The sequence below is a fragment of the Leptosomus discolor genome, chromosome 7 (genome assembly GCF_034619465.1).
Source record: "Leptosomus discolor isolate bLepDis1 chromosome 7, bLepDis1.hap2, whole genome shotgun sequence".
Lineage (NCBI taxonomy): Eukaryota > Metazoa > Chordata > Aves > Leptosomiformes > Leptosomidae > Leptosomus > Leptosomus discolor.
Genome location: NC_141397.1, coordinates 59,790,610 through 59,814,300, shown reverse-complemented (window position 1 = coordinate 59,814,300; position 23,691 = coordinate 59,790,610). Strand labels below are relative to the sequence as shown.

Below are 23,691 nucleotides of genomic sequence, written 5' to 3'. Positions count from 1 at the left end.
CCAGCCATTAGCACCGGCATTTAGGAACAAACTGGGAGAAAATTGGTTTTAATACCTGTGATATTGCTGTGCTCCACTAGGTCTATTCCAAAATGTTTAGTTGGTTAAAGTAAACCCAAACAATAGGTTTTGGTGTTTCTTCACAAATTTGTTACTCATTACAAGTAGTTGGGCGGTATAAGTTTGAGCATTCATAGAGAAATTGCCTTCTCTTTCTGTACCTAGACGGGCAGCAGTGAGTACATGAGGTGATGAAACTGAAAATGTCAGCGTTGAGGCTCATCTGTGCAAGCTATAAAATGCTGCCTTGAGATTCAAGGAGCAGTTCTGTATTTCCTCAAGTTCACCTTCGCATTCATGTTTTTGATGTTAAGATTCTTTGTCTGTGTCCCAACACTGGATAAAGGATGCAGGAATCTTTTTGAATTTCTAAATAAATTTGCTATGAGCGGTTCCAGCCTGCTTTCTCTGTGCTTGTGCAACCGTTAAGTTGGATGTTACTGGTCCATACATTTGATGAAAACTTTAATTTATTCTTTTTTTCCTAAGTCATGCAGCAGTATTCATGAAAAACAAAACCACAGATTTCTGCCTCTGACTTTAATGCAAAGAGTCAAGAACCTGTCAGAAATTTTCCATCGCAATTTTTTATATGAAATTATATAATTTTATATAATCTCCTTCTAGGAATCCAGAATAGACACAGCCCAGAGATTAAGGGTATTAAGGGCAGAATGGGCAAAGCACAGATCCTGTGTCAAAGCAGGCAGAGGAGGAACCGATCAGGGGAAGGGGAGGATTTCTCCATTGCTTTTCTTGGAGTGATTGTCTCCAGAGAACTGGCCGAACAGTACTCACCAGGGCAGGGATCAGAACATCGGTTTGTCACCCCTAAGGGGCCACTCGGACAGCCCAACCAGGCTGGAGATTTCACTGTGTTGGGCAAGAAGCTAAACCAAGAAACCTTTCCAGTTGAAGTTTTGCTGATACTGATACATGCCAGTGAAAAGTGCCCAGCATGTGCTCTGTTTCTTAATTTTTATCACCCAAAGTTTTTCACCACCTCGACTGGCAGATAAAATGTGCGTGCTACAAGAGTAGGCAGTTGGCAAACCACAGTAATTCTCCCAAAGTTGATCTTTTTAGGGAAATCCCCTCCAAGGAAAAATGCTGTATTTTAAAAAAAAAAAAAAAAAAAAAAAAAAAAATCTTATCCTAATTTGATTTCTACATTGAAATAGATTTCTGCTTTTTTAACAGGCTTTCATCTTGATTTATGATGTACAAATATGGTGACATGGAAATCATAAACCTTGGAAAGATTTTCTTCAGGGTTTTTCCCCACTTGTATTCAACTGTTCAAGCTAGCTGAAATCTTTATTTTCCCAGGGTCTATGAATAAATAAAGGACTCATCTAAAAAGGCCTCAGTTGAGGTTCTCTGTGCCATAGATTAGGACTCTATTTATTTACTTACAGGAAGACATTTACACAGAAGAGTTTATAACTGAAATGCCTTTGGGATCCTTGCTGTATCAGTGCAAATTGCACTATTATAAATTCAGTGTGCTTTAAACTTTATACAACTTATACTGTATGTGATAATAAACATTTGGCATCTTTAGCATTTTCTAACTCACACAATTTAACTGCCTTGCTCGGTCGTAAAGTCTTATCTCAGTTTTACCAATGTAATCTCAGAATGACCTCAGAGGAATTACTTTAAATTTTTATTAGTACAAGTGAGATTAGAATTTGGCCAGCTCAGTTTTCTTCATGGAAAAATTTAGATATCTCTTGGAAATGCTGCTGAAGAGTGAGAAGCACATGGAGTCTGCATGGGTGCTGTGATCCTGACCCCATAGACATGGAGGGGCTGCCTCTGTAGCACCTATTGAGAGCTGCTGACTCACACCCGTACAGCCCAGTCCTGCAAATGTTTCGTCCTGCCTGAATCCCAGTGAGATGAGGAGGATGATAAGTAGGCTGAGCAAGTGAGGACCTTTCGCTCGTTCCCAGGAAGGTTTGGGCATGCAGACCCAACGATGGGCAGATGATGCAGTTGCGATGTGGCAGGGAAACGGTCCCTACTGGCATAAAAGAAGCCTGTGCCATGCAGGCTGGTGCCACCAGGAAAGGCAAAGCCCATTAATCACTCCCTGGTGAAGTCACTCTGCAAGTTCTTGCTTGCAGTCTTGTGCCTTAACACTGTGGTGCCTGCAGTTTACTAAAGCATTCTAGCTACGGAGCATCTGAGCCTCCATTTGCACACGCAGACCAAAGATATATTTTAGAGCGGGATGACAGGACAAAGAAAAATAAATGAATGATGAATTAATACATTTTAATGCTCTGGCCAGGGTAGCTGGTAGAGATTTTCTGCCTTTACTCTTTAAAACCCCCATTTTTTTCTTGGGCTCAGTAAACAAACCATATATGTTTTTTGGAAAGATTTACAATTTGTCACGTAAATCTTCTAGCACAGACCCTTGTTCTGCCCAGTCCTGCCCTAAGAGACTGGAGACCTTTGTCTTGGGTGGCAGAGAGCCTCCTCGAAAAAGCTTTCCAGGGAGGTCAGGCTTATGATTACTACATGACAAGATACAGGCAACAGCGTAATAGCCTGTGCCTAACGTGCGATGTACTGAAAATATTGTACCCTGGAGAAAAACCTATAACTGAAATATGTACCAATAACTCAAGACCCTTTAGTCAGCCTTGAAATGTGGACCTGCCAACGTCTCATACTAGAAAACGTGCATCACAAGGAGAATGTCTTTTAATAACACAGTTTCTTTGCAGTGTCGTTTCCCCTTATCTTGAGCCCAGACTTCAAAGCCTGGCAACCACCTCCTGCAGTTGCAGGCCGCTGCTCGTCTTCCCTAAAGCAAGCTGCTGTGAAGCTTTAATTCTACAGAGCTTAGGAGCTTTGCAGGGCTGCAAACAAATGTCAAGGGACTGAGTCTGGGAAAACCAAGAGTTTTTAGTGAACCGAAGTTGGATCATCAAAATTGGACTGCATTTAAATGCAGGGACTGTGGAGGGACTATTTTTTTTTTTTTTTTTTTTTTTTTGCTAGAATGAGATGCTTAAAATTTGTGTGTACGTGAGCTCCCTCCCTCCCCCATCAGAAAATCCGACAGCCTCGTGGAAGAATAACCACACAGTACTTTCTGATTGCAGCTTATTGATATACTATCAAGCTATTAACGACTTTAGTCTTGCGACAGCCCTGGTAGCATTACCGCCCTCATTTTACAAAGGGAAAACAAAAGCATAGCAGGTAGATAGGTATATTCAGAGGCAGGGAGCAAGTCATAGATGGAGCCAGGAAAGAAAATATTTTGTCTCCTTTTCCCCTGCTCCTCAGCTTTAACTAAATTCTGCCTGTTTTGCTGCAGGTGGCTTCTGATGTTAGGTATCTTAAAGTAGCATGATCTGAATAATCGCAATCATTTTTCCAGACTGATTTGGGGAGGTTTGGGGGAAAAGAAGAGGCTTTAAAAATATGCCTACAGATGAATCATGCTGGTTCTATAAAAGCCATTCTTGCAGGTGATTAGCACCTCCTCTACAAGGCACTGCAGTAGGATTTTAAAACTACTTCAGGTCCTCACATTCAAAAAATGACGTCCAGAGCAAATGCAGCACAGTGCTCTGCCCCAGCCCTTCCCTCCCTGGCTCCCTGCCTCTAAAGGCCAAAACAAGTATTAGAAATAAATACTTACCTGTTTGGCATCCTTATTACTGATGTCCTGCAGGTAGGGAACAACTGCTAGCTCAGCCAATGCTTGATTAATCACTTGGGTTTTTTCCTCGACTCTCTGCAAACGGCCGAGGAGGTTGGCGTAATGCAACTTCTCTATCCCACGTGAACACGGGCAGAGATCATCCTGTTTTTTCAGCAAAAGCGAGTAGGTTAGAGGAGAGTCACAGAAACACACTTATCCTTTGAGTCCTGCTCCTTGAGGCTTATCATCATATCCATTCGTGCTGGTAATACTATAAGCAATATGGCATCCAACACCTTTAAGATAATGTTGCTGACAATCTTTATAGAAGAAAAACCCCCAGACTTTCTTGCCACAGTCTATCTAGTAGTACTAGAAAAATAAATATGCAGTCATAATGTATGTGAAGGGGAGAGAGCAGATAACAAACATGAATGCAATTTTCTCATTTGGAAATGGCTTTTCCATAATCCCTTCTGTTAAATATTACCTGACTTTTATGGATTGCTTTTAAAGCTTCAGCGAAGAGGTTGAGGAAACCGTGCAGTGTCAGCTTATGGTTTGTTTGCAGACTAGGCAAATCCATAGGTTTCAAATACATAACCTTGAGGGACTAAAACCTGCAGAGGTGGTCTCTGATCCTCCAGGCAGCTAAGCACATGGTAAATTTTAAGCATGTGAATACAGAAACTCAGCCAAGTGCTTGCATAAAATCTCAGCACCTGCTGAAGTGTTTGATGGATGGCAGCCTTACCACCGTATTTTCAAAAGTATTCTGGTGCCAAAAATGCAAATAAGCACCCTACTGAGATTTTCAAAAGCAATTTGGCCTAGATTCCCGACGAGATGTAGCCATTGCATATCTGAATGCTCAGCCCTTCCGAGTGAAATTTCCATTCATCTCATCAGGGTTTTGTATTTAAGTGCCTGAAATTCCAAGAATTGGCATCGATTTTCAAAACCACTTCCAGTATTTTTAGCAGATCTTTGTTCTGGCAGTTACATATGGTGGCATGCTGACGCTGCCATTTACGTACACTTCCAGGTAGGTGATTCTAGGCTCAATCATATATTGAACGAGGTGAAAAGACAGTTTTGAATGACATTTATTTTTCAATAAATGGTGTCCCATTTTTAAAATGAACTTCTCTTGTCAAAGAATCTTGATAATTTGGTTTCATCTCGATTGTGGTTTTGCAGGAATTTTCACTAGGCAAGCATCAAGTGTTATCAAAGTGACTACCAACATAGTTCTTGTATCAAGTCTAGGAATTTAATAACGTATCATATCACAGAATCATAGAATGGTTAAGGTTGGAAGGGACCTCAAAGATCGTCTAGTTCCAACCCCCCTGCCATGGCAGTGACACCTCCCACTAGACCAGGTTGCTCAAGACTCCATCCAACCTGGTCTTGAACACTGCCAGGGATGGAGCATCCACAGCTTCCTTAGGCAACCTGTTCCAGTGTCTCACCACCCTCACTTTCTAAACATATTACAAGAACAATAGTAGTAAAAAGCTTAGTTTTCTTTTAACTCTAGAAAGATAGAAATAATCTTGGTATAGTTAATTTTACCCCTTTTAGTGTAATACCTAATATAATTGTAAAATAGTGTGAAATAAAAGACCATGCACTGGAGACCAGTGGCAGGAATGCAGTCATTATCTGGGACCTCCAGATATGAAAGCAGCTGAAAAAGAAAGAGCCGAGCCAATGAACTGGTGCTTCCATTAGCTGAAGGAGAGGATCGGGCAGCGCACAGGGAAAAGGAGCTCTGGTCAGCAGTTCTCTGGAGTGTTGCAGATAGCTCCAGTCAGCTGTGTTTGGAGAGGTTAATTTAAACCCAAGCATCATGGAGCAGGGAAGCCAGCATGGTAGGAGATACCTCTTTCGAGAGAAGTGTGGTTTGATTAGTCTATTAATAAAAATGCCAAGAGCTTATTATTCTTCTCAATAAACATAATGCAGGGCTAAATTCCAAAGAGTGCCAACAACTGAAAAGGGAAGGAGAGATAAAAGACAATGATAACAGAAGGACCATTGTGTATAAATAGGTACAAATAAGACTGGGGTGGCAATTAAGCTTCTTATATTTCAGGTTGAAGGTCTGCAGAGCGTTTCACCAACAGTAGAAAAGGCAGAAAACCTAACCAGTTCTAAGATGGATTTTACTCAATTTATGAATAGCATACTAGGTGACACAACGTTGTGTAATAGCAGGTGATGGGACTTGAGGAGCCAGGAGAGCCCTTCCAGGCCTACCTTCTCATGAACTTCTGTTGACCCACCTCTAGGAAGGGGTACGAGGACAACCTTCTTACAAACTATTTCTATCACTTGAAGAGTCCTTTTCTGAGGACCTGACCTAGTATTATTAGTAGGACATCAGCAAGAAAAAAGATCTCTGTGATCTCTCATGTGTGAAATTGTAAGTCTGACAGTCCAGTTAGCACGGCACTGAAGCAAGGAACAAAATGGTGCCCCAACTCCACCTGATCATCAGTGTTTGAAAGCCAGGAAGCTGTGTCCCCAGGTGGAGCTGTGTGCATTAAACTAAGGAGAAGCAATCAGTTAATGAGAGAGAAAGAGAGCTCTTATCAACATGAAATAGTCTCACAACATTTCAGATGCAGTATGTGGGGCTTTTTTTCTTGAAATCCGCCCAAAATCTTTTGTGTAAGCACTAAGAAATAAGTATATTGAGTCATCAGCTAAGAAAGCAGGTAAAAATCCTCTCTCGTCATGCTGTGTCTGTTGGGAGCTTCTCCAATGATTAAGAAAGTAAAGGCAAAAAAGAACATTTTTTTCTCTGCTTGACTTTGCAGAAAAATAGGAAAGCGTGCTACGTAGCCATGGGAAACAAATTGGGTATGTGTGCCAACATGCACTCTGTGGACATAGCAATGCTATTGAAGTTTATTGTAGGTTGGAAGTAAATAAATAAATAACTGACAGCAGGTTTAGGTTTTTTTTTTTTGAAGGGATTAGAGGAGGTTGAACGTTGTCAGAGGTGGCATTTCAGTGACAATGAAAAATGCAGAAAGAGAAGGTAAATAACTGCTGCTGGCAGGAGAAAAAATTCCATGGGGAGCTGAACCACATGATGAGAATTACATGAACTATAGCAGGATTCAAGGGGCTACTAAGCTGCAGTAAAAAAACATAATAATGTGGCCAAGCAATCAGATGAAGATGAAACCAGATCAGGTAGGGACAGTGAAGGTTAAGTAAAGAGCAAACTTAAATGGAGACTTCAGTGGAAAAGAGTTGGCTCCTTTAACAAAGAAAAGAAGTATAAATTTGAGGACTCAGACCCCTATTGTCTGGTATTCCAAGGAGAATTTAAAGAAAAAAATAAAAATGAGCAATTGAGGGACTTTCTCTTGTGGACTTTATTCATATGGGAAGTTTTGCCTCAGGCGTGGGTCCTCCCAAGAGAGAGCCTTCCCCAGAAAGGTCTTTGAAGACCTTCCTTCTAGGACAGAAATAAGGTCCTGATGCCCAAGGATCGGCCCTGTGACATCCTCATTCCTCTGACCTTGGGATGAAAAAGTACCTACAAAAAGCAGATCAGCCTGGTCTGGATGGAGCTTACCTGCTATTGCTAAATACCCAGCACTAAAAATGAGAGCCAAGATAGGACAGGCTTTCATTGCAAAAAGGAGCTGGAGAGCATGTGAGAGGAATGAATCATATGTCCTTTCATATACTGAGAGTTTTGGGATGATACCCCCACTTTTTGGGTTTCGCTATACTCAAGAAAGGAGTCATCCCTTATGTCACTTCTATTTATAAGTAAAGTTTAATTGCCGAGTGCTAAATTAAAAAGAAAGTGAGGTGGCTGGTCAGCCTGGATTTAAAGCAGGATCTGTCATACCTAATACGTGTGGCGTGTTTAACTATTAGCTTTAAGAGCACCACTTTGCAAATGTCTGGAATGCCCCCCCAGTAGTTCTTCTTTTCTCTTGTGGAGTCTCTACCACTATTTTTCAGCTCAAAATCTGAATGAAGTTACACCTTGCAAGCAGCTCTGTAGTGTATTGCAATAACAAGTGGAAAAAGTCCATCATAATGTTTCCTTAATGCCCTCGGTATCCTCCAGAAAATGTGTATGCTGAAATCTCTTATGGAGTAGACACTTCACCTCTACTTAAAAAATAGACAACAAACCAGTGAGATCTGTAAATGTACGCACCGTGCTGTGAATCATATGGCAGGTTTTGTTCACCTTTATAATATGAGCAGTCTAACAAGCCCCTCTGGCCACTGCTTCTCCTGTTAAGTAGCATCATGTGCCGTCGACACGGGACTATAACAGGAGAAAGGCAAACTTGGTGTGTACAAAGCAGCAGAAATTACCCCAGTGAAATTGCTTGATAGAATAACCACTTGTCAGTGCTGGTAATCTTAACTGGAATATGAGTGGCAGAAGGTCTGACTGATATCTCTTTTTTTAAGACAAATAGAATAACCTTTGTGTCGTGGTATGTATTTCTGGGTAGATGAGGTTTATGGCATTTCCCCACTAGCAGCTGATGATGATGATGACTGTGACATTTTTTTCTCAAATGCTTCTTGCTTTAAAACACACAAATGTCCCCTTGATTTAAGTGAGACTGGCTGCTCTTTATGAAGAAAGGAGGGGACTATAGAAAGTACTCTTTTTTTAACCTTTAACTTCACATCTTACCAACCGTGGTGTGTGTATAAATCATATTATTAACTCTAGGTTGTGTAGCTGCAAAACTGAGGTGGCAGAATTGACTTATATTAAGTGTTGCCATAGCTTAATAAGACCTGCTTTAGTACTGAGATGTTTTTGTCAAAAAAAATCTGATTAGGACTAGCATTTTGGATTTTACATTTGCATCTGCAAATCAAGGAAAAGGCAGAAAGGAATCTTTGTTCTATTAAAACACAAATATATTCTTTTATCTTAAAGTAAGTTGTAAAGCTAGGGTCTGTATCTGAAGTTTGTCTTACAGAAGTTTTTAATTTAGTTTGTGTGTGATGGAAATATGATGGAATCATATTTCTAGCTTGAAGAAAATTTTGGAATACTTTCAAGGAAGCAAAAGTGGCCAAATCTCTGCCTGGCCCATAAAGAGATTTTAATCACCAGTAGCAGAGCAGTCCTGGCTCTGTGCCTATCTGTATTATCAGGTATAATTGGCTTTGTCATTTGCTCGTTGGGTCAGAGGTTCTGTCTTGCCTGGGTCATTCAACGCTATGAAAACTGAAGAGAAAGTGAATATATTTCCACCAACAATGGATGTGGAATTGGCAGCTGTTTGTTCTAACTCGGTGATAATTTCCTCTATCTTGGGGCTTTCCTCCTCTCCATTAAAGCTCCCATACTGACCCCGTGGTGGCTGGTTATAAATCTGTAGGGCCATGTTTCAGACCTGTTATCCCACTCTTGCTGCTGCTAAAGGTGGCACTGGGGTACACCCTGCCTGAACCGCAGGGATGCTATGCCGACCTCCTTGGAAAAAAAGGCAAGTTTGCTGCTGACTTCAGCAGTGCTGGGATTTCACTCTGTATTTTTGGGAGCCCTCCTGTTTCAGCAAGAATATTTAAATGTATGAGGTGAGGTCTAGAGCTGGTAGAAAATATTGCTGTGTAGGAGCAGCATAAATTCATACAGCTAGTGGGGACTGGCTTGAACAACCCTAACACACCACTCTGCTCTCATCTCCTACATGATGAGTTTGGGTTTTTTTTCCCCTGTACCATGGATACCAGATACCACGTATCTCTGCTTGAACCATATTGTCCCGTTCCTCCAAATTAACTTATGGAATAGAGTAGTTATGGGGAATCCAAAAGATACCTGATTTCAAAGTGTTTTCTTTTCCTGACACTCTTTAAAGACTGGGTAACTGCAACAGAGGAGTCTCACCTCTAAAAGCTCTGTGTTATACCCAAAGAGAGAACTGTGGGGTCAAACTAAAATTTTAAAACTTGGAGTTTTACTGGGGCTTTCAGAAAGACCAGGGTTTTATTTTGTATCCAGTATCCAACCCACTGTCTGTTTCTACTTCTAGCTTCTCAAATGCCGAAGTGCAATGCACACAGCAATAACAGATATTTCACTTTCCCAAAGATGCCACTTCTATTAGCCTGCACATCAGTAACTTGGGCTTTCCGTCATCCAAAGCCAATAGCACATGGCTTCGGGAAAGACTTGGAAAGAAGCAGCTGTGTGTTTCCTTGGGGATGTCTGCTCTCAGCCTGCTCCACCTGCCTCACACCGGTGCAGATGCTTTATGAGCACCCATTTTGGCAAAGCACTAAGCACCTTTACCTCCCACTAAGCATGTGAGTTCAAGCACTTACTGTTGTTTCAGCAGCTGCTCTCAGAAAGTAAAGGAGATATAGCTTCCCCAAATATCTAGCTAATGTTTCTGCCTTGCTAGGGGTTGCTAAGTAGCAGTTTTTGTCAACCTCCTATCTAGTATCAAAACCTAAGAATATAAATCCTGTGATTTGCTAAGACACCCCTGACGAGGAAATGGCTCTGATTCCTTCAACACACAGAAAACTAAAAAACTGTTATTGCTAGGGAAAAAGCGTTAGCATTAGCATTTACAATCTGGGGAGGAAAGGCTTCTTCCACTTATTTTCAGGAGAATAATTTAAGAATTGCATTAAAAGAGTCTAGTCTACATGCAAATTTGATTTTTGACCTTTTGTGCTAATCAAAAGCCACGGTGCTAAAAAGCTGTGTACATTATTGCAGAAAGTATGGAGTAGAATTAACTAATATACCTCCAATATGGTTGTAACAGATTTGAAGGTTATTTCACATACTTCACTACACAGGGATTACTAGAAATGCTTCAAGCAGCAATTATTAACTCTTGATGGAGATCCTGGTGATATGTGCAATATACTATGGGTATTAAATATAGCAAATAGTTTTGGTGGTTATGTGAAGGACAGATATAGTATAATAGGCCATAACGTTTTGAGAAAATTGCATGCAGAGTGATTTTAAATAAACTGAATACACTGTTAAATAATTAGGGATACTTTAAAAAAGTATCTAAACCCCATTTGAACTGTGTTCCTGATGCAATTCACTGAGCATTTCTGGACACAGGAGGAGCATGTGCAGAGTGAATTACCCACCAAAAAGCACACGTCATTCACACATGCACAGGCTTCTGCTGCCATACACACTGCACAGCAGAAAGTGAATTTTGTACTCACAGTTAATTTGGTGCTTCTTATAAAATCCATTATTGGCACGATCCTTTTCCCAGTGATATTCCAGGATCTTTCTGCTTCTTCCTTTGTCAAAGAAGTGTATGGTGATCTCCGCTCTAGGAAATGAAATCATAAAACCATATACTCTATTTATTCATATACATTTTCCATAGAGGGTCTAGATAGAAGATGGGTAAAGTGCAGGAGGAGAGAGGCGGAGGGGGAGAGCTGTCTGGACAGCCAGGGCTGCTGGCACAGAGAAAGGGGTCCTGAGAACCCACCCGACCCCCCTCATTTAGCAAGGATCATGGATGTCACCCCTGAGCTACCCCAGCTATTAAGTAAGTTGGTGTACCTGAGAAGATTGGCAGTTTTCTCCTTGACCACCTTTCCAAGATTTTTCCAACATGTTTGCTTCTGAAACCCAGAGTCAGTGAGTACTGCTGAGGAGGCTGAGATGGCCAGTCAGACGTCTGTGGCAAGATGTGACGTCCATGAGGTTCTGGAGTGGGAAAATGAAAATAATTTCCACTGTGACAATTCTTTTCAGTTGTAAAATAAGTTACTTTCTTGAAGGAAAATAGCCTAAGGAGTGAAAAGTAATCCAGAAAGCTTGCCGAAACAAAGGTGACCAAACCAACCCATCCAGCTGTAACTGGGTTTTGAAATTCCAGACTTTTCAACCTTTTGCATCAACAGCTTTAATTTTGCTGATGCATAAGATAAAACATGTTCTTTCCATTTATGCACTTTTCAATGCTGATCCTCCAAAGCATTAACAACTCAATGCTTCAGCAGCATAACATCCTGATCTTTTAACTGCAAAAGAAGCTGTTTTGTTGTTCCCTGAATTCGTGAGGTTTGATTTCCTACAGATTTGTGCTTTTGCCATCACCACCACCATAACCTCAGGCTTCTTGCATGTCCTTTCTGATCCACCCAGCTGGCACGTGACAGCCTGTGCTGTGGCTTGTCCAGAGTTTGTGACTGTTGCTGCCAAAAAACTCGTGTATCAGCTGAGGTGGTCTGCCCTGACCTCGGTGGAGGACAGATGCTCGGAGCAATCGTATAAACCACCTTTGCTCAGGGAATCAGACCAGTCCTTTCCTCCCTCCCCTTCCCCTGCAAAAAAAAATAAGCCTAGATTGAGTGTCAGTGTCACTTTTCACAAAGGAGTGCTCTGTTTTCGGTAGGCTCTGCTTTTAAGATGCCAGGCTGTGCGATCACAGTGACAAATGGAGAACCCAACTCAGAGCTCTCTGGACCTACCCCTATATAAATCAAAGCGAGTGGACCTGATATTTCCCTTGCAGCATATTCTGCTTCTGATTGATTCTCAATTTTGCAACAAACTGCATTGTACTCTTGGATTTAAATGTGTATTTGCCCTTTTTCCTTAGCAGGAAGGAAAACTCTGAAATCAGTTCAGTCCTTACACTCTAGCAGAACTTTGACTAAAATTGGATGGATGAATGATTGTTACTGAATAGGAAGGTTATTTAAAATAACATGTTCGTGAGACGTCTGGTATTTCACACCTGCTGTTAAAATGGGGCTTAGCTGATATTTTTAATTTCACCTATGTGAGACACAGATCTGCAGGTTGAACGCTCAGTGGTACCACACTGACAATGAGCTAAACTTGTTGCTTGTGACGTTTTTACTGGTGGGCAGTGTGATTTTAGGTCAAATCTGAAGAAATGAGTTGAGAAACCCCTACTGCTTCGGTTGACTTCATCTAACACTGTTGTGAGTTATCTCAGCATCGAGTGTAGAAAAAGGTGCTGCGTCCGCTCTGTCTGAGAGGGTTTCCAGGACAGAAAGGAGGGTGATCGGGAGAGGTCCCGCCTGTGTGAGACCTCTCATGCTACTGCACTCTCAAAACTCTGATACCCATATTGTTTTTTCTTGGCTGTTTGTCCCATTTAATTCCTAAAAACTTCAGTGATCCCAGAACCTGCACTCAGAGGAACTTGTGTAAGATCGAAGCAATTCTTTTAACTGTTAGATATTTGTAAACAAACATATCTGAAGGTAGAACTGGCTCTATTCAATCTGTTTTATAATTGACTAAAATACTATAGGACTGGGATCTTTTATCCCTCCTTTTTTTTTCCTTCTTCCTTTTCCTTGTTGGGAGGAGTAAGAAAATGACTGGTGACACTTTCAGAGTCATTCAGTGATTTATGAACACAAACTGAGTTTCTGTGCAAAATTTGCACACTTTTGCTGCTTATGTGCTCCTGAAAGTCTCACCCTTGCTGTAAATTGAGGGGGTTATGTGAAATATGAATTTATCTTTTTTAAAATCAGATTCAGGGAGTTTTATTTTTATGCTCCTTTTAATGCCAATACTTTTGTCCCAGGAAATTCTCCACAAAGTCACATCGGCAAGTAAACTGTAGAGAGGGATTTTACAACCTCTGTGATAGATCAGTCCTGGTTTTCCATCTTTGAACAACCTCAAAGCTACTGCCAGAAATGCAATACATGGGTGGTCTGAAACTTGCAAAACATGATCTAATTTTATACTGGTTTCCTAGAGCAAATTAAAAAATGAACAAAAGAAGTTTACTTGTGTTAAATATTTGCACAGTTTTCTGGTGAACACTTGGTTCCCTGTTTCCTATTTGTGTTTTTCAAATAGATTTTCTTTTCCTCCCCCAAAATGCAATGTGTATCCTTTTGGAAGCCTTATTTATCTGCAGAGTACTAGAGCTCAGTGGTGGTGTGAGGACTAAGCCATCGTCTCTGACCTGGGTGTAACTCTTACAGGGAGGGGAGATGGCAGCACCTCAGCCTTTTGGATCACCCTGCTGAAAGTGGCAGTGAGGGGTGAGCTACACATCTAGTTTGTGCGACGAAGATAGAGGCTTTGCAGATATTGACTTGAGAAATGTATTTTTTCCTTTGTGTTTCTCAATCACCAACTCAAAGCCAAGTGTTATCAGGGTCAACTATGTTCCAAGTCAGCAGGTTAATGATAGTAAGAAATGCCTTTTATCCCCCTGCCTCTTTTTTGCCAAAATGTCACGCCCATTCCTCTTGAAATAAGGCTGTGGTCACCAGAAGTTAAGCATCTGTTTACTCCAGGAGCTGCTATTTGAGTTCACTTTGCCATGAGATGATAATTGGCTCTGCAAAACCCTTGTTCACTCTGGATCCTATTTGTCTTCAACAGGCTAAAGGAAACCTGGCTGTGCCAGCAGCTGGCTCAAAGGTGGTGGTCAGTCCATTAGTGCTCCCAGAAGGGAGGGTATTTTTGGAAAGTGAAGGCTCTACTGCAGGGGTGACCATCGGTATCTGATGGAAATCCATGGAGATGGGTATGAACTTGGGTCTTGCTGTCACCACAACACATTGCAAATCTACCTTTGAACAGAAGATCAGTTGCAATAATGAAATTCAACAATGGAAACATGGGGCTTCGTGGATAAAAGTCATCTTTACGGGGACTTGCGGTGTAAAGTCTGTACTTCGCCCAAGTGCTTGATTACCTAAATCATGTACAATCACACAGCAAATCTCTGAATTTAGTGTCCGTCCCCCCCCCCCCCAAAGTGTAGAAATGTCTGGAGCTCAAATTCCAGACTCTCTCAAACTCTTTTAAAGTCAGCCACGCACACTGGAACAGTATACAGTGCTTAAGAGCATGTGAAATCTGCTGTTACCTGTATATATGTGCTCCACATAATCAGGGTGCTTTTTAGCAAACACGTTATTTAGTGTCTCAGCCTTGTCTTCTGTCACAAGTGGTGTGTACATAACTGAAAAAGATACGTGTCTAGTGATGGCTTCTTCAATCATAGCCTAAAAAAGGCAAAAGAAAAGATACATTTCATGTTGGTTAATGGCGAGTTAAAAAAGAAAAAAGAAAAATAATTACTTTTACAGATGATACTTTCCCTTAATAATTGCACAGTCATGCAAAGATAACATATTTTGGTCTTGAATATTAATTAGAGGGGAATTTAAATTAGTTCCAGAAAACACTGCCTATCTATACTCAGAAAATCAATTTAATGGAGAAAGAACATTTGTAAACAGTTTTCAGTGCAGCGAGCCTATGTCTTCAATGAGGAGAAAAGTATTAGGTAAATTATCTTTTAGATGAAAAGAAAAAATTCCATGCTCTATGAAGGTCACATCTTTCATCTGAGGGTTTTATTCGGTCCTTGGGAGCTGGTTAAACAATACTAAGCATTCATATTACCCCTTGGGTTGGCATGAATCAGACACCGTACCTATATGCAATATTAGTCTTAAAATATTGCATTTAAACACCGTTTGCATTAAGAGTAGAATTCACTCTTGTGCAGATGGCAACAAGAAGCTTATGAACCTTGTCATCCCTTAAAAATGACTCAAGTGATGCATTGTGCCGGTCTTGTGCAAAGAGGTGGATTTCACACTCAGTGGACCCCAATGAACTGGTGCTGGAACTGCCAGGAGGAGCTGCCAGCCTGGAAACAGCCTTGCTCGGTACTCGTTTCGATCAGCGCAAGGGCGGTTGAGCTGCAGCTCCTCCTGGGTCGAGGGTTTGGGTAAGACCACATTCAGCACTGCTTTGGCTCCATCTGTTGCTAACAAAGTTTTTGTCTTCTTGACATGGCAGTCCTTTCTGGAAACTGGGGGCACCACAAGGCTTCATTAATGTATCTTGGCAAAAGCATAAACATAGCGACAATACTAACACAAAGTTAATAGAGATGGTCAGAAAGACATGAGAGGAAAAGATATATATATTTTTAATAGGGTGTATGAATCTCCCAGATCACCTTATACACTGAAGTGATTCACAGAAGGTATCACTGTGGGACTAGCTTGGTGTTTTATTGACAAGTCCTCACTTTTGTTCTCTAGTCTATCCTTCACCTATGTAAAACTATCCAAGACATAGTGTGCCTTGGTGAGTCGTTTGTTTAGCTGATGGCTGCTCCCACCAAGCCAGGATGGAAGGCTGAGAGTGCCAATTAGTTAAGTATCTATGTCCTTCTCTTTAACAGCTTTAGGCAACAGGTCCTCTGATAAGGTCTTACTCCAGTTTATTTCCGTCCTGTTTATTGGTATGGGGCATGCAGAAATACCATAGAAATGCTATAATTGTTTTGTGCAGATATTGAGATAGGCTGCCATACACGTACCCTGAGTGCTCTTACACTGAATACTCTGCCTGGATGTCGAGGGTATCACTGGGGATTTGTTTATATTTTAGATTACTATATTTAGTCAGCCCATTATCCTGCATTTACAGGAATGGAAGCAGTCTGGAGTGGCTGGTATTTAGCCCTGGAAAATTAACAAGCTTCAAATGTGTGTAATAGTATCATGACCACTCAGGGCAGTAATAACATTCCCTCCCTGGTGAGAAGGAGTTCCAGCTTTCCGTAGGCACAGCCGTGTTATCCATAGGTAATGCCACAGATCTGGAGGTATCAGACCAGAAAACAGCAAGTGCGTCCTCCTGCCAAGAGCTTGGGGGCCCATGAATGGATCTGCACCCGTTCCTCCCTGCGGGAATACTTACCAGTCCGCACTGATTTATAGGAAAGTGATTTTAGGATTCCATATTTCTGTGGACTTTAATTATCTTGATGCTCAGGGCCCTTAGAGGATCAGTAGCAAAACAATGGTACCAATCTAGCTTCCCAAGGTACATTTTTAAAAAAAGCAGAGGCCTACTTGTTCAAGTTTTACTGAATTTCATGTGTAAATATAAGCACAGAATTAGGTCAGCCCTATTTTGTGCGAGATGTTCTCTTTATTTTCTATAGCTTGGCAGCCTTTTCCTAATCTGGATTAATATGAGCATGTGAATATGGTTTTGGGTGTATCCACACACTTCAGATTTAAAATACATGCAGTGAGGCAGCGAGATGAAAATGTTGAGTGGCTGGACCAGGCAAGCTCTGTATTCTGCAAAGTTCACTTTTGTCTTTATCATCCTCAAGAACAGTTCAAAGTCACACCTGTAATATCTCTGCATTGCTATGTACCCATGGCTACTCTGCACAGCATGCAAATAGTGACTAGCTCAGAGGGCAATAACGGCAAAATGTCAGCCAACGGGGAAAATAATAGATCCGTAGTTTCTGGTCAATACTGCTACTGAAGGTATTATTATTACCCAAGAGCATTTTTTTCCCCTAAGCTCCTGACCCTGGACATAGATGCTATTTGTTTTATTATCCTCTTGGATTTTTATGGGGTAAAGTCTTTAAGGATATAAAACTTCAGCTCATAAAAACTTTGGAGGAGAAAACTTTATATGGTGGAATCCCTAAGGATTTTTCTGCTTAAGCCTTGATGCACTGAAGTCCGTATCTGTGGATGAGTATCTGGCAATGTGTCCAGGAAACAGGGATGTCTACAGAACATCATCTGTTGTGCTGTACACCATGCAGCTACTCAAGATATAGTCACACTGTGGAGAGGATTTCAAGGGCTCCAATGGACTTTCAAGACAGTCCTTGCAGAGAGGACATAACAACTGTTTTCTCCCGTTTGCATGGGTTTTGATGTCTTTGCATCTGAAGGGTCCTTTCTGCAATGTTTTCTCAGAGACATCAGGGAGGACGTTGCTGTTCTGGCCTTGGAGTGGAAGAAGTGTCAGGCTCTTTCATGGGTATGGGGGTAGCTGCTAAACTAATAAAGATGATAAAGATGAGTTTTCTTTTGCATATCTTGCAAATGAGCTCTGCAGTGATATCTCATCACATGGTGCTACACTCCAGCCTTCAATTCCAGCAGAGTTAGAAACAGTGAAGTCCTTCAGACGACCTTAAACTGTAAGAAAGAGCTCCCCTAGCAATGCACAATAATGTAAGAACTATGACTGACGTGAATCTACTGAATTTGGTGGTTTACCTCAGCAGCAGCCAAAATCTATTGCTTGAGCAAAGATGCAAGAACTCACTTGAGAAGAGGCTGCAGAGTAACCTGATGATAGGGAAGATTTCTTTTTGTAGTTACGGGACTGACTCATGCTCTGCTATGTCAGGAGGTTTATATCCCTGTTTTGGAAGTGTGGGGAATCAGAGAAAGTCTGCAGAGAAACCATCTGGAGACAAAGTGTCTCAAGGTGTATTTATACTATCGACACTTCTACTAAAATACCAATTAACTCCTTCATGAAACACAAGTGTTCACAAGGTTTGAGGGATGTACATTGCTATCACGACAATTAAAAAGTCAAAAGACATTCCTAAACAAGAAAGTTTGTTTTGATCAGGAGTTTAGTCATATATTAGACCCAACACCACATACTTCTCTTCTCTGAGCACCTCTGCAATATCCTTACATTTTACCACATCCAGTAATGCTACATTTCCCAGACTTTTTATTAAAACTTAAACAATCTTCTATTGTCCCTTCAACATCTACTAAAATTCTGTTAAGAGCTCATAAAATACATTGGTAGTTGCACAAGAAACAAAGCTTTCCCATGCCAACTTTTGATGGCAAATGATACAACTACTTTGATATTTTTATGAAGCTCTTGCCATTTTGCCTGCTTAGAGCAGACATAGAAGAAGAAAAATGGCACTGTAGCAAAAATTCTTTATAACAGTGACAGTAGCTTTCCCTGCTACAGTCCCTAACCTTAATCCTCTTTAACTACAGAAAGGTTTAATTTGGAAAATCCAATTATCTTGACATCTAGAATTAGCCAAAAATTTAGATATCTTTCTAGTGCCTTATCTTGCAGCTGCAGTGCATGCTCAGCCACTGTCTCATTTACAGTACAGCTGGAATTGATGCTTTTATTGATGATTTTTATTAATGCAATGATATCAGTCAGGGTAAAGTCGTTAGCCTCTTCTATGAACTGCCTCCACTCTTAGGCTGGTAGTTAGAATTATGGGTGCACTGTGGTGCAACCTATGCGCTTTTCTCTGTATCTTTCCAACCATAAAGAAGTATCTGGCAGTCTAAGTCTGTTGCTGTTGTGATATGAATATCTTCTCACCAGCATGATCTTCTTACATAATTTTTATTTTTTTTCTGTGGGAAAAATAAGTAGACAGAATGCAAGAGCATATCCTTTTCTCAATATGTTTATGGTATGAATAAATCATATTTTGTACAATAGATGAGAACTTTCTGTTTATCTGCCATATAATGCCTCCCCATTAATGTAGGTCACACAAGATATCAGCTTATTTAGGTTCTTAAGTTATTAACGTATTTAAGTCTCTGCGAGTTATTTCGTATGCAGTATATTTTGAAAGAGGATTTGCAGAGTGCCACAACGACAGATCCGTGTATTCTGCTGACTTCTGAAGGACAGAGGTATTGCAGCTGAGTTACCTTAGGCTTCAAGATCTGCTTGATACTCTAATAAGTATCTCTTTATGTTTTGGGAGAAAAGAAATCCATGCTTACATCCTTCCAAAGTGATCACTATTCATTAAAGAAAAACCCTGGAATACATAGAGTATGGAAAAGGCTGGAGGCTGCTCTTGAAACTCATTGTCCATGATGCCAGCAGGTGGGAAAGCAGGGACTGAGCACAAATATGGAAACGCAATTCTAGTTCTGGGAAACTCTCTGCCCACAAGCCTGTCCCCTGTTCTCACACACTCACGCGCATGGAGGGTGCCGCAGGAGCCCTCAGCTCCTGTGTCATTTACTGCCACCTGAGGATCTTGCCCTTTCATCTCAGCCCAGGGGTAAATGCGAAGGATTTCAGTGTTTCTTTGCTATGGTGGAGCGACGCTGAGGCCGAGGAAAGAGAGGCTCTATCTGCCCTGCAAGGCTGATCCAGATCGCTCACAAAGTGAGCCCGTTACTGCTCCGATTACGGTTTGTAGCCGTTGGTTGTTACCGTGTGTATCCGTTCCAGGCGGGAGCTCCAGCTCCGAGCACCCCTGCAGCGGTGGCTCCTGGCCTGGGCCACCTACCCCTGTCCCAGCTGGGGCCTTGTGACTCCCCGAGTCGCTGTGACGTGAGCAGCGCCGGTCAGCGGAGCGAGCCCGGCTCCCTCAGATGGTCAGCGAGTGACGCGCTGGGCTGGCGGGCGCTCGGCCACCCAGCTGGCTGCGGGGCAGACGCGCTTCCTCGGCGTGGTGACAGAGGCAGGCGTAAATCTGCCGTGGGGTAGTGGATGCGAACATCAAAGAACCATCCCCACGAACGGGCCAGTTATCCTCTACATGAGACTACTGGCCAAAACCACAGCTTTTAACCAGTTCTGTTAATATTGCCGCTTTCTTAAAGATAAGTAAGTTTTCACGATGAGAAATACCCTAATTCCAATACAGCAATTCACTGTGACTGCTCTTCCAGTGCTGGGAGAAGCCTTTTGCCACCACAAGTCCTCAGCAAGTGTTGGGTCAGCTCCACAGGGCTCCCGCTCTGTCAGGAATGAGTCACAGTTTAAACGGCAGGGTTTTTTTTGTGAAAGGAGATTATAAACTGTGCTCAGCTGAACAGCTTTGGTAGCCTGGGCTCAGAGAGACATCTTAACTCAGTCAGAGCTAAAGGTTGAGCATTGCTGAGTGCTTTACGTGAACGTAGTCAGAACCCACTGGCCAACACTTGGATGCTGCATCCATCTGGTTATTCAGGCCAGTGCTTGAAAGACAGGGAGAGACCCTGGCAAGGAAATACTCCTGGGAGAAAGGTGGGATACTTGCTGTAGGGGGTTTTCAGGACTTTTAACCTAAAAACAGAAAAAAAGTAAAAAAAAAAAAAAAAAAAAAAAAAAAGAGAAAGAAACTAAACCTCAGAAACTGAAGGAGATGTCAGTCCTTCCTAGCACTGAGCTCAAGACCTTTTGGGAACTTGACTTATATGTGAAGAGCTGGATCAGACAGCCAGAGATGGTGACTGATGTGGTTAGCCCATAAAATGGACAGCACGGTTCAAAGGGGCAGCGAAAAATCGTGCCTGAGTCATTGCAATAGTAAACGACTGTATGCGGCTGAATGGCTGCTAATTTAGCAGAAGTCAAGTTGACTGTATACAGAGATGTTTTTGAAAACTGACTTCATCTTTTTCTGTGTGATGTCCTCTGTAGTCCTGCAAGAACAGATGTGCAGATGGAAAGCCACATAACCAGTAATGATCCTGGGAACAGCACAGACTCCTGCCTGTAGCTTCATCTCCCCAAAGAAAGGAGATGGTATACAAAGAAAGGGAAGATGATAACGAATGTCTAACTTCTTAAGGACCTCTGCAACTCAAAGGAACAATAAGGGCCTTAGCACGGCACAAAATGGCTGTTTTTTCTATGCTGATTTCTCAGGTTTCTTTTGCAAATATTAAAGCTCTGCTTTGAGACCCAGTAAAAGCAAGAATGAATTGAAAATTCTGCTTGTGTAATATGCACACTACTTTTGAGCTGCCCTGTAGGGTTTTTTAAATGGTTTGGAGCTTTGCTGGCCAGGGTGTTCCTGTTGAACATCTTTGAGACATGATTTATGGGCCTCTGTTAACAGTTAAAACACTAATTGGGTTGGTATTTTCCTTCATATTGGGATTTCAACAGCTACCAGCTACAGCAAGGTGTGTGTTGCCTATTACATTCAGCTGGTATTAAAGAAATCCGTCTTTCCTGAAATTAGAGACAATTAATCCATCTGTTTTAATAATTGTGACATTTAAACAAATAACTTCTCTTAGCATGTAAATAAAAGTATGATTCAAGCAACAGTTATTCTGCCATGAATGATCTGGTACCAGAAAAATAGAAGTAGGTAGAAAATATGTGGAGGTAGATATTATTAAAGAAGAAAGAATAGAAGAAAAATGTTAAATTTCTTGGTTTTGTACATGTAGAATTGTTTCTGGAATGGAAATATCAGCAGTAACAGCAGCAATAAAAAGCTCCCAAATCAGTATCAACATGATGGAAACTCTCTGTTATGTTATTTTATTTGCCTTCTCAATCCAGTTTTCAATTACTCCGTATTTTTACTATTGTACCTGAGAGCAGAACGAAGCAGATTTTTTGCAGCTGAGTGTTATGTCTTACAACTGAGTGTATTCCAAAGCCAGGCTGGTCTGAATCCCTGAAATGACATACCTAGGAAGAGGCCCATTCTGCCTGGAACAAATGTGAATAATTTTAATTTTATCAAGTTGCTTCAGCCATGATGCAATGAGAACTGGTCAGAAGATGCACTGAGATCAGCTGGACACCAGTGCAGTGTTCCAAGAATGAACTGATCTTCCTGCTTATGGGCCAAAATCTTTTTGTTCTTCTAATGTGCGGGATGAGGAAAATCATTACATTCCAACTTTCCATCAGAAAATTAAAAGCTCAGTGCTTCAAGGGAAATATTGTCCTTCAAAATGGCCATAGCTACAGAGGAGGGAGGATTACCTATTGGTTTTTGATGAAGAGGGATAAGAGAAATGTTTTCTCTTTTCTGACATGAGAAAATTCTGTGGAGCAACAAGCTCCACAGACCTCTGAGACAATGTAGGCTTACACATATTAGACACTTCTGCCTGTACACACAAGTCATCGACCTCGATGGGATTTTCCCCCAGATTTGATTAAAGAAGGGACTTTTCTGCAGTGAAGTGCGGCACAGCATGATCTGCTAAAATAGCCTCAAGGATTAATGAGAAATACATTTTTTCAGTGATATGATGGCCAGGCTGCCCAGAGAGGCTGCCTGTCAGCTCCTATCAGTCATTCCATTAGGAGGATTACAAAACATCCCTGCCGTTGCCAGCTTGGAGACCTCCCGCTCCACAGCAGGGCACAGGTCAAGCGTGAGCACGCAGGACTGCTGACGGGCCTCGGCACCGGCTGAGGCTGGGGAGGAGGTTTTGGCTACCAAGAGCTTTTTCCTTCTAACTTTCTTGGATTGTCACCCCACAAGGTGTGAGATAAAGCTGAGCTCTAAAGGAACTGACAGTGTTCACTGCTGCGCTGTGGGTGTTCAGCCACCTTGCAGGGCTGGGTTATCGTTCGCTTTATTGTGTGATGAGTGTATTGCTCTGTGCTTGCAACGGCCCAGATTTTTGAAGTGGAAGCACCTGATGCTCACAACAGCAACAAGAGAGAAAAACAAATGTCTGAATACCCAAACTTCCGTGTCAGCCAATATATGTGCTACTGGAAGCTTTCTCTGTGATGTTGAGTTTAACTGACAGAAATATTCTCAGAAACACAAGTTCGTGAGCTCCGTGTGCAGCAGTCACAGAGCCAATATTTTCAATGTGCTAAGAGCGGCTCTGTGATGGCTGCAATCTTGGCCAAAATGCTGGGGTTGAACTGGAACTAAAGTTAAACCCCAGTTTACTCCAATGCAAATGGAAGGTCCCCATTTGAGCTGTAGCAGATACACATTGGCTATGTTATGGAATTAAGGCTTTCAGTACAGATGGTTACGGAAGCACACAGATATGAACCTACGAGCTTTGAAATGCCTTCCCGGGGTTCTGTTATTTTCTGCAACGTATGTGTTGCTGGTGTGTCCTGGGTTACAGTGTAAAATGTGCCAAAAGAAAAAATATATTCTATTACCATCTTCAGGAGCTGTTGAGACCAGGTGGGGCGGTGCTCCCTGTCTCCCCCCCCCCCCCCCCCCCCCCCCTCTGGACTATCTCCTGTTCATGGGCACAACAATGCCTTATCGCCTGACCCATCGGTAACTCGCTCCTGGGCTATCTCCTGTTAATGGCCCATCAAGGAACTGCCTCACGACTCCCCATCCCATTGTGAGATGCTCCGCCCGGGGAGGGGGGGGGAAGGAGCCAAGCAGTCCATGCCAAATAAAAACGGAGAT

At 41.8% G+C, this 23,691-nt stretch overlaps 1 protein-coding gene across 1 annotated transcript in view; it reads right to left on the bottom strand.

The window, feature by feature from the left end:
- The window catches only part of SPATA16 (spermatogenesis associated 16), a 97,783-nt gene that overhangs the window by 13,456 nt on the left and 60,636 nt on the right, over window positions 1-23,691 (bottom strand). The window contains exons 6-9 of the mRNA XM_086468612.1: window positions 14,617-14,755; window positions 11,301-11,447; window positions 10,949-11,061; window positions 3,728-3,892 (exon numbers count right to left, since the gene is read on the bottom strand). Coding sequence (XP_086324738.1) covers window positions 3,728-3,892; window positions 10,949-11,061; window positions 11,301-11,447; window positions 14,617-14,755 — 564 coding nt within the window. The remainder of the gene's footprint in view (window positions 1-3,727; window positions 3,893-10,948; window positions 11,062-11,300; window positions 11,448-14,616; window positions 14,756-23,691) is intronic.